The sequence below is a fragment of the Nicotiana attenuata genome, unplaced genomic scaffold (assembly GCF_001879085.1).
Source record: "Nicotiana attenuata strain UT unplaced genomic scaffold, NIATTr2, whole genome shotgun sequence".
Taxonomy (NCBI): Eukaryota; Viridiplantae; Streptophyta; class Magnoliopsida; order Solanales; family Solanaceae; genus Nicotiana; species Nicotiana attenuata.
The window spans coordinates 189,953-201,838 of record NW_017671360.1 but is presented as its reverse complement, the minus strand read 5'-3'; the positions used below and the strand labels follow the sequence as shown (position 1 = coordinate 201,838).

Genomic DNA, 11,886 nt, shown 5'->3' with positions numbered 1-11,886 from the left:
AGTATTCTTGTAGAATGCTTTCTATTACAACCACATTAATATATTATGGTTAGTTATCGAGTTCCCCGAAGGAAATAACAACTCATATATCTTTCCCTGAAGGATGTAATGACTATGTGGTTACCGCTTTGATATAAATTATTCAGATGTTAATGGCGTTTCTCCCTGAAGGAGATATTTGTCACAAAATTGGTGGTAAAAATACTGAAATTCTTAATTTCTTACATTTATAAATTTAGAATTGTCTTTATATTGTTAATTTGATTATGATTTTCTCTCATGACACCAGAAGTGTCTGAGCACTATTTGTTAGTACAAAATTTATCAAAAGCTCCTAAGAGCTAACTGTTTGTCTAGAAGACACATGATACAAGAAGTGTCTAAATAATATTTGATTGTGGAAAATAAATTGAAGGCTCCCGAAGAGCTTATATGCAAATTTGTCATTCATATTATATGATTGTGGTCAAAATATGTTGTAGTAAACCCGAAGTTTACTAATACAACTGGCTATCATATTGAGACTACAAATGATTGGAAGATTGAAAATCTTCACGTTTCCACAATAATAGGGGGTAAAATAATATGTATATGAGAAGTTACCCGCCTTATTCTTCAATTTGTACTACATCATGTATCATAGTAAACTAGAAGTTTACTAATGCAAAAGTTTATGCTATAGTAACTAGACGTTTACTAAGAGATAGGACATGCCATGATAAACTTGAAGTTTTCATTTGTCATTTTTAAATGAGCTATTTGAGAATTCTGATAAACATATACTGAAGAACCAGAAGATTCTTCAAGAATTCTCTTGTGCTGCTTGTTCTCATAATAAATTGGTTGTACCGGCTAAAGTTGGGACTAAGACCCCTGAATTCTGGAATATATAAAAGGTGAATATGGGCCCATTCACCTATCATGTGAACCACTTATAGATGCATATATAAGATGGTTACATGTGTGTTCATTGTCAACATGCAGTTTGGCATTTGAAATTGTTTTTCTCAACTAAGAGCATAACTTTCAGATTATTGTCACGACCCAATTCCCATACCCGATCGTGATGGCGCCTCTCGTGAAGACAAGGCCAGCCAACTAACCCAAATCCTTTCACTAACAATTATTAAACATAAATGAATAGAAGATATAACTTAATGGCATTAGAAACTGTTAATTACTACCCGACCGGGGTGTCACAAGTCACGAGCATCTAAGGAAACCTTAACACAACTACAGGCCAATAAATATATACAAGTAAAATTTCTGGAAAACAAAAGACAACATCCGGTGCCGCGAACGTTGGCGGTCACTTTGCTCAGCTACAATAACAATATCTTCAATCCGCTAATAACCCGCTACCGGGTGAACGATACCTGCAACTGCACGCGAGGTGCAGGGAGTAAAGTGAGTACTTCCAAATCAGTGGTAATAGACATATATAATGGCTGAAAGTAAGAAATCTCGAAAATACCACAATGTAAAGCTAAAACTAACAATTTAGCATAATTAACGGTGAAATGGCAACAAAACAGAATCAAATAAATCAGATAACATCAAAGCATGAATGCAATGCAATGCACATGACCGCTGCGGCGTACAGCCCGATCCATTTGGGTACTCGTGCTCACTGTGGGGGTTCAGACTCCGGAGGGGCTCCTACAGCCCAAGCGCAATATCATCGTGACATCGCTGCGGCGTGCAGCCCGATCCACACTCAGTCCAGAATATGCACGTGAGTTATACATCAAAGTCAGATTTTTAATTCTCAGTTCCAATTATTAGGAAATTATCGTTTAAGTCTTTAAAACCTTTGGAAGGTGACTAAGTATTTCGAAACACTGTTTAAAACTCAGGACTGAAATCATATAGCATGCTGAATATCATGGAAGCGGTGATAATAATCCCCAAGGGATTCAAATAGTCGGCACACAGCCCAAATATATCATAACAATCCAAGTAGGATGTTTACAAATCAATCTATAGTCCAACACACAGCTTGGACATCGTTCGGGGCGGAATAAGCCACAATCGACCCCGCACTCGTCATGGAATGCGTGTCTCGCCTCAATATAGCGTCACAGTGTGATATGCCGGGGTTTCAAACCCTCAGGTTATCATCTACATCTATTACTCACCTCTAGCCGGCCGAAGACTAGCTCGCAATGCCCTTTCCTCTCGAATCGACCTCCTCGCGCGTCGAATCTGCCCAAAACCACAACGAATACGTTACAATGTGCCAAAGAAACATAACCCAATCGAAAAATATCGAAAATCGCGAAATTAGCAAAACCTGAGCCCCGGGCCCACTTCTCGAAATCCAGAAAACTTTACATCAAAACGATCCTTATCTCGCCACGAGTCTATACATATCAAACTCACAAGAATCGGAGTCCATTTGACCCCTCAAATCATCAATTTAAGCTCTCTTAAGTTTCAAGCCCTAACCTCCATTTTTAGCATTTAATCCCTTAAATTTCAGTGTTCAATCCATGATTTTACACTATATAAACATAATCCGAGTCCAATAGTTCATACCTGATGAAGCCCCTTCGAATTCTCTTCAAAATCGCCCAAGAAACCGCCTAAGCCGAAGTCCAAAATATTTTTCTTCTCTTTCCAATTCGTGAACCACTGTTCACTTAAACCCAGACCGTTTTTCCGCTTCTGCGGTTAATAAGCCGCACCTGCGGTCACCGCGTATGCGACCAAACGATCGCTTCTGCGATCTCACTTAAATTCCCCCGGACCGCTTATGCGGTCTAGAACCGCTTCTGCGGTCGCCGCATTTGCGGATCCACGCCCGCTTCTGCGGAAAACCCTAGTCCCTCAAGGACCGCTTCTGCGACCAATACACCGCATCTGCGGAACCGCTTATGCGGTCCCTTTTTCGCAGATGCGGAAATGACAGAACCAACAAACTTCAAACATGCAACAAACTCTGAATTCTCCGTTTAACCACCCGAATTCACCCCGAGGCCCCCGGGACCTCAACCAAAAGAACATACATGATCTATTACCTTATTCAAACTCGCCCGAACCATCAAAACACTATCGTTAACATCAAAATCCTCAATTATCCTCAAATCAAAGCCTAAGTTTCTTAAAAACTTCCGAATTGCACATTCGATCAAAAACCCGACCTAACCACCTCCGAATGGCCTGAAACTTTGCACACATATCCAAAATCACCTAACGGAGCTACTGCAACTCTCGGAACTCCATTCCGACCCTCGGATCAAAATCTCACCTATCAACCGGATTTCGCCAAAATTCAAACTTCGCCAATTCAGGCCTAATTCCACATCGGACCTCCAAATTCAATTCCGATCGCATTCCTAAGTCACAAATTATTCCCCGAAGCTAACCGAATCGTCGAAAACCCATTCCGAGCCCTCTAACTCACAAGTCAACATCCGGTTGACTATTCCAAACCAAACTCTCCTTAAGGAGACTAAGTGTCTCATTTCCTATCCAAACCAATTCAATTCAACTATAACTCACTCGTTGCTGATAATGAAACATGAAGAAGCAGTAAATGGGGGAAACGAGGCTGTAATACATGAGACGACGGGTCGGGTCGTCACAATTATGAAATCAAGACAGTTCATCTTGATAATGTTGGTTTATATCCAAGCTGGTTTAGCATTGAATACCTATGGCTAAACCATTGCTTATGAGAACAAAGCTTCATGTGTTGGTCTAAGATTCTCTAAATTGCATATAACAGCACTTGTATGCATCAGACCAACAATATATGATAGGTCCTCCCCTCACAATTGGTTTAGGATCAGAACCAAAATATTTTTACTATCTTTTGATGTGTGGTATATGATTAATTTCTCTACCACAATGCACAAAGATATATTTCCCAAAGAAGATTGGGGATATATGTTAGTTTTTCTAGCATTTGGGGGATGGAATAAACAGCTGAAAAATATGCTATATGAATCGAATTATCATTCGATTTAAGTCAAATGCCAGAAGCATTTGCTGATCCAAAATTTAATATCATATTTCAGCTGCAAATGCTCCAATTAAAATTAAAGTCCCTGAAGGATATAGTTTACTGTACGCATGAAGCGTGGTAGACCAATCGGTTCCAAAGGTAACAATCCTTGAAAAATGATAAGGAGCTAATGATCATAATGAGGAGGAAATGAGCTCTAAAAGAGCCCACGACATAACATTTCATGAAATTCCAGAAGAAGTTCAGGTACTTGAAAATAAAGAAAGTGATGAGATCTCAACAAGTTATGTCGCTTAGGAACCGATACAAAATGATCGTCGACGATATATTTGATACAATATTGTAAATGATTGTGAGGATCGGACCTGTAGTCCAGACACCTGAAGATGTCATGCTATTTAAATGTAATTCATAACTTATATGACTCATTTGATTATTTCTATATGAAGATCCCTGAAGGATTTAAAATGCCTGAAGCAAATTCAAAATCTTGGGAAACGTATTCAATCAAATTACAAAGATCTTTGTACGGTTTAAAGCAATCTGGGCGCATGTGGTATTTTCGCCTCAGTGAACCTTTGCTAAAAGAAGGTTACATAAATGATGTTATTTGTCCATGTATTTAGAATTTGATATACTTGCTGTTTATGTTGATGACATAAATCTTGTTGGAACTCCAGAAGAGCTCCAAAACGCAATTGAATATCTTAAGAAAGAATTTGAGACGAAAGATCTTGGAAAGACAAAACTTTGTCTTGGTCTGCAAATTGAACATTTAGCAGACAGGATCTTTATCCATCAATCTGTCTATACAGAAAGGGCCTTAAAACGCTTTTACATGGACAAAGCGCACCCATTGAGTACACCAATGGTTGTTCGATCACTTGAAGTGAATAAGGATTTGTCCTTCTGGATGATGAACTCCTTGAACCTGAAATACCCAAGTCTTTATCAGGGGGAGTAAAGTATGCACTGTACTCTTTTTCCCTTGCTCAGGTTTTTTTCCCACTGAGTTTTTCCTGGTAAGGTTTTTCATGAGGCAGCTTGCAATGTATAGTGTACTCTTTTTCCTTAACTAGAATTTTTTCCCACGGGGTTTTTCTTAGTAAGGTTTTAACGAGGCACATAATAATGAACATCCAAGGGGGAGTGTTATGAAAATATTACTGTGGATGTCCATTTATTACTCCACTGTAGATAATCTTCCCGAAGAAGAATATCCATTTAATACTCCATTGAAGTTTTCTACAAGCAGCTGATGCAGGCAGGTTGGAAGCAACTCAATGAAAGGACTTGCAGCAGCTTCTTGGTTTGATGAGATTAATTTAAATCGATATGAAATAGTGGTGGATAATATTTTCTACAAATTCAACTTTTGAGAAGATGGTATACAAGAATTGGAATGCTGACTCGAATATTTGAAACAAGATTTTCATCAGGGGGAGTAAAATAAGCGATGTTCTCTTTTTTCCTTACTAAGGTTTTTTTCCCCATGGGGTTTTCCTTAAAGGTTTTTAATGAGGCACAATGAACATCCAAGGGGGAGTGTTATAAACATATATTATATTATGGATGTTCATTTAGTACTCCGTTGTAAATAAGCTTCCTGAAGAAGCTTATCCATATGGGACTCCGCCGTAAATATGTTTGTCTATTTAGTACTCTATTGGAAATAAGCCTCCTGAAGAAGCTTATCATTTCGGTACTCCGTTATGGATAAATATTACCCCAGTAGAAGATTATCTATATCTGGGACAGTAGCAGCTTACAAGCAGTTTACACAGCAGCTTGCAATAGCAGCTTACAAGCAACTTACAAGCAGCTTGCAGTAGCAGCTTACACATCAGCTTCCTTTCTTCTATAAATAGAGAAGATTTCAGTTCATTATGTACACTAGTTTGAAATTGAATAAAATATCTCTCTCTACTTGTCTTCGGTTTATTTACTTTAAAATCTTTATTTTATAACAATAATCACTCTTTTCTTTTGCATATCTTACCAATTCGATTGGCAAATGGTTCTGTATCTTTTTCTTCTTTTTATCTTCTAAGTCAGCAGCTGTTTTTCACTTTTTAATTATTTCCAGTTATTTCCAATTAACAAATGCTAGTATATAATTATCTGCAGAAAGTAATTTTTCCGTGGAAGGAAATGCATCAATAAAAAGAACCAAGTGCACACGCAATGTTTTTCTTTGTTACTGTTTCAGCAACTTGAGTAGTTGTTGCAACTGTAATACACAATGCAATTATCAGACTGAACATTGCAGCAGTCAAAATGCTCAGTCGAATACAAAGAGGATTGTTACTAAGCTACATCTTTCATTAGCAAAATATTTACACGTCCTGCTTCCTCTATATATACTTCTACCTCTACCTTAAAATACCAGCATGGAACAGGTAGAGGTAACAAGAGGATATGAAGATATGAACCCCATTATGCTCGAAAGTCAGAGTAGGTCTTCATCGATGCAGACAGCCACTTTGAATGAACTGGAAGATACAGGCATCAGACACCACTTTACCAAATACTCGGAAGGAGCGGGCACCACTTGTACTATAATACTTAGCATCCCTATCTGTGCCTCAAGATGGTATTATAATCTTTATCAGAGTTCAGTTGGGAACCAAGCATAAGTCTCTCCAGTCGAGAACTCAGGCAGCAGTTTGAGAATCTTGTAGTCTGGCTACATTCCTCAGGCCTTTTCTACTTAAGATTTCAGTTCAAGGCAATCAACATTCAAAAAACTATCGGGACAATTGACAGCATAACATTCTTACAGGTGAAAATACCACAGTGAGTTTGGCGTGATCAGAAAGTGAATAATCTTCAGGCCATGTTCCTTTCTCAACTTCTGTGGGGAAGAGAACTGCATTCTTGACACTAAAACCAATTGTTTCTTCGGTATCACTAACAACGTCGTCGTCCGATGCCTCATCGCTTATTCCATCTCTTTGCTCTGACCATGTAGGATTCCATACCCGCTGCTGCTATTTGATTAAAGATACATAAATTAATTGTCAGTTTTTGCAAGTTGTTTGATTATAGATAAATTCTGTCCCTACATTGAAGATAAATGGCTGCCAAAATCTAGTGCGAAAGAAAGCCAAGCAAATGTAGACTGGTTGATGCTAAAAGTAATACTAAGTACACCGATAAAACAAATACATAATTAGTAGGATGATTATGCTCTTAAATCAACCCTGAGATCAGCTAAAGCACCTTCAAGCTAACAGTAAAACAGTCTTGTTGCAGTTTTACAATAAACCAACTTGTGAATTATGTACATAGATATACAGATAAGAAATAACTCAAGCACAAAAACAATAAGTAGAATCTCTAAAGCATTAAGCATCAATACCTGAAATTCACTGTAATCAAGAACTCCATTTCCATCAATGTCTGCTTGCAACCACAAATCCTTTATTTCCTCAGCACTCAGCCCATAGCAATGTCCAATCAGATTAAGCTGTGGGGTCAGGGTACAAACGTTTAGCATCATTTCACAAGATTGAATAGAGATAGAGATAACAGAGAACCCTTGGGAGGTTCAATCCATTTCTCTCCACATGTGCGCAACACCTACAAAAAGTAGAGAGATGTTTGAATTCATGAGTTAAAAGTTACCTGACGGAGCGCTTCACAAAACCCAGCATACGTAATGTAATCACCATCACTGTCAGCTTTGAGGAAAGCAAACGCATCATTCTCAGTCAACGAGGCTCGGCGAAGTTGATACTGAAATTGAAGGAATAGTTAGATCAGTACCTTCTACACAACAAATAATCAGAGCATATAAAACGGAGATATTTCATTCATTTACAATAGAAAGAGTGAAATTAGATATTTAGGCTTGATGTTCCAAGAAAATGGTTTGAGAGGTAGAGAAGTTACACATAGAATCAAAATAGGATGGTTGAAACGAAGAGTATTGTTGGGGTGTTATGTGAAAAAGGATGCCTACCAAAGTCAAAAATAAGTTGCATAGAACAATTATAGGACGAGCAATATTATATGGGAGTGAACGCTGGACCATTAAAGTCATTCACAAGATGAGTGTCGCAGAGATGCCAATGTTAAGATAGATATGAGGTCATACAAGATTAGACAAGATTAAAAATGATCAAATTTGGCAAAACGTGCAAGCAACACACATCAAGGATAAAATAAGAAAAGGTCGCCTGAGAAGGTTCAGTCATGTTCTGCATCAACCTCCAGATGCATCAGTCCATAGGTGTGAAACCATAGTGAATCATGGTGTGGGGACGAGGTAGACATAATCACACGGAAAGAAGTTTATCCCGAAAGACATATAATCTCTTGGGATCCATGCAAACTTAGCAAAAAATAGGGCACAATGGAAGAAAAAGATCTATATAGATGATACAAATTAGTCGGAAGTGTGTTTCAGTCATGTTTGTATTTATTTTAGGTCTCATGTTTTCTAGGAGTCTTTTAGTCTTATAAGAATTTTATATGCCACTAGAAAATATAGAAAATCTCTAGTACTTTTCATTTTTTTTACTACTTTTTATGTTTAGTATGGTACAATATTGGTCCGAGATTTGCATAAATGGAGAGACACGGTCAGTGAGGATTCATATAGCTAATCCCAACTTGCTTAGGATTGACGCATAGTAGTAGTTATCGTTGTACGATAGGAGAAAAAAACAATAAGAGCATGCCACACAAAAGTTCAGGTGCAAAGTAAGGTGGACCAGGGACCAGGGACCAGGACCTAATCTATTTTACTTCTGCACACTTAGCTAAATAAAGAACTCAGAGAAAACCCCACACTAAAAGCCCTTCCCAATTTTTTTTTACATTAAATTGGAATGGACTTGTAGATATGCTATCATAGTGATGGTAAGCAAAGAAAAGATCTCAAAATTGGCAATTGCTCAGCAACATCATAGAGCAACAAGTTTGAACAAAAGGAATCAGTATCAACTTCCAGCTTCCTATTCTAACCGAACCAGATTGCTTTTCAAACATGATTTCAAAATATGGGGAAAGAATGCACAAGGGAAGCTGCTAAATAAAATAAGAATGTTATGTTTACCTTGAACATTCCAAAAATTACATTTCCCCAACTTGTTTTCAGCAATTTCCTGTAGCTATTTGGATTTAAAAGCCATATAAAATCCACACCACAGATGTTCCCACGGTGGTTACGGTGGCTCACCCACTGCATAATAGAAAAAGGCATCAACATCAAAAGAAACCTGCAGCCGCGGGGGCCAAGAGGAGCAAAAACAATGAGAGGTAACTGACCTTGTGTGCATCAGCATCAGTGTATTGGTGAGCAGTATCATATGATGATACAAATCCTTGAGATCTGAGGAATTTGTAAACATGGCCACGCTTGCTTCCATTCCAGTCACTTCAATATTAAAAAGTATACAACTAAAATTAGCAAAATCTACCAGTAACGGAGATATCCAACAGAGCCCCCAAAAAAAGGTTTCTGAATAATTACCCGCACAGTATAATTGGCAAGGGATTAAGCTTATTTTCTTTCTGATATGATTCCACATATTGCAATATCTTGTAGACCTGTTCAAGAGAACCATGATACAGGTGAAAGGTTAAACCAAGAAAAAGGTATGAAAATTTTTTGCATTAGATTTTCACTCTTCTGCGGAGCAAGAGTACCATATAAAGATTAATGTACCTGCCGCAGTCTTTCCAAGGACAAACTTGAATCATGAGGAAACAAAAGGTGTGTGTTCACTATCAGCATTTCTTGCCGAACGTTATTGTTTCGACATTGTGCATAAGGTGCAATTAGTTCAACATGCAATAGTTGAGCAACACGGTCTCCAAAATCATTGAAAAGCAGCTCTCTGTGGGCTATAACCCTGAAGTAGTCCTTATGAACGGCGGTCAGCAGACCTGAATGAGGCGAAAAATGAAGCAATTCAAAAATGAATCATTATGAATTAAGATACCACATAACATAGCTAACACCTACGGCAATACTATGTCCTTTCCGTAGAGGTCAACAGAAATTTATATCAACAAATTAAAAAACTGGCTCTCCTACTGAAAAGTATCGATTTTGTGAGGAATCAGAGATAGCTGTTCCTGCTTTCTCTGAGGTAAATGACATGATATGATATCAAGTTTCCCTTCAGAACACAACAGACCTTAAGATGTTTTCCAACTTTCCCAAACTCATCACTGTTTTTTTATTTTTTGATAAGTAAATCATCAGTACATTTTTTCAGGCAGTTCAACAAATTCTGACCTGTTCAATACATAGTTGACAAGAATCTAAACAACAATTTATTTCTTTTACAAAAAGCACTTTCATTTGTTTACTTGATCTAGAAAAGCAATTAAAAAGTAGGAGAATGGACAGATTAACCAATCCCATTGACATTATTGTCAAGAAACAGGGAAGACAATCAATGCCACCAAACATACAAGTTCCTTCAATTACACATTGAAGTAGGAACAGTTTTCTTATATTTTTTGTATTTGCACCTATTCTTTAGAACTCCATTCATTATATGTTGTTCCAATAGTTAGAGCCGGGGGGTGGGGTTGGGATTGGGGTTTGGGGGAGGGGGGGGGGGTTGGAGGAATTCCTCAAACTGAACAGGGAAAAAGGAAAAGTTTTTCTAAATATTTTCTGGTGGTAAACACAAGTGCGGGTAAGTTTTTACCGAATATAATTAGAAGGAAAAAGGGAGGAGGATTACCATCACCACGATTATTGGTTCGAGCAAGCTTGAAATTAATATATCCAGCATCTCCTAGCCTCTTGTCATATATACCAACAAGCTCTTCATTCCCAACCCAGAATTCCTATAACCAATTTAATAGAACCTTTAATATCATCAAACACTTTACCTTTTATTTTTAAGCAAAAAAAAAAAGGCATAAAGACAAAGAGAGATCCAATTTCATACAAAAAAGGGTTAAAACTTTAAACCTGAAGACACATAATGGAAGACCTCTCGTACAACAACCAATCCAATATCCTATGATTCCTGCTCAACCAATTCGCCCTGTAATCGCTTTCTCTGCAACTCTGGTCCTAGAACAAACCCAAAAAGAAGAAAAATACTCATTAACAGATCCTTAAACCTAACAAAAGCAGACAATAATGGCAATAGAAACAGAAAAAAAAAACTACCTCAAGATTGAGTCTTTTATAAATGGGTGCGAGAATATTAAAAGTGGTACAAGAAATTGAATTGGGTTCGGCAATAGCATAGCTTCCAATTCTTGAGACTCTTCCTTTCGTTGTTCCTCTATTCTTCCTTCCCATAATTCAACAATAGGTAGTAATTGAGCGTACAATTTTATGACAAATAAAACGAAGATTTTTATGGAAAACTTTCAACCAATGTAGGCACAATGGGTTTAAATGAATGAAAAAGAAAGAAATTATTGGAGATTTTTAGAGAGATGAAAAAAGAAGGAACGGGTGTTATCAATGGAGAGAAGTGGGGAAGCTGAAAGATAAATTTGGTTTTTATGGGTGCCAGTGAATGTTTCTCCTCCTCTGCTATTTTGGTTTTCTTTATATTTTTTTATTTTTCTTTATTTTGCTTTATGAAATAAAATACAATATACTCCGACCTTTTAAACTTGCAGGGTTATAAATGAAGGAGTTGTCTGATTTGCTTAGAATATATTAACTCGGGTCCCACTTTGCAAATACTACAACCGGCCCAATTGAAAAATGAAAATAATTATAATTAAATAAAAGAAAAATGAATGGAGGCAAAGTGCTCTACCATTATGGAATATATATTTTCATCACTATTAATATGGAATAATATTGTGCAAATTGTTTGCTAGTCTCCCTTTGGTCCATGCACTTGGAAAAGTCTGGAATATCTTGGTTAAAAATAACATGTTCTGAGAATATCCCATTTCGAATTTGTTATCTTTTTTATTTT

At 37.3% G+C, this 11,886-nt stretch overlaps 1 protein-coding gene across 2 annotated transcripts; it reads right to left on the bottom strand.

The window, feature by feature from the left end:
- Nucleotides 1-6,130: 6,130 nt before the first annotated feature.
- LOC109207786 (uncharacterized calcium-binding protein At1g02270) lies at nt 6,131-11,482 on the bottom strand. Of its 2 annotated transcripts, none has more exons than XM_019370779.1 (10): nt 11,115-11,482; nt 10,911-11,015; nt 10,678-10,783; nt 9,645-9,865; nt 9,450-9,526; nt 9,245-9,353; nt 9,033-9,158; nt 7,598-7,708; nt 7,332-7,439; nt 6,131-6,960 (listed from the first exon to the last, which is right to left on the bottom strand). In XM_019370779.1, the coding sequence occupies exons 1-10, from the start codon at nt 11,247-11,249 to the stop codon at nt 6,718-6,720; spliced, it is 1,341 nt and encodes a 446-aa protein (XP_019226324.1). In that variant the 5' UTR covers nt 11,250-11,482; the 3' UTR covers nt 6,131-6,717. The 2 variants fall into 2 exon arrangements, with proteins under 2 accessions (XP_019226324.1, XP_019226325.1); XM_019370780.1 differs by having other exon boundaries at nt 6,131-6,957; nt 11,115-11,481.
- Between the last annotated feature and the right edge of the window lie 404 nt (nt 11,483-11,886).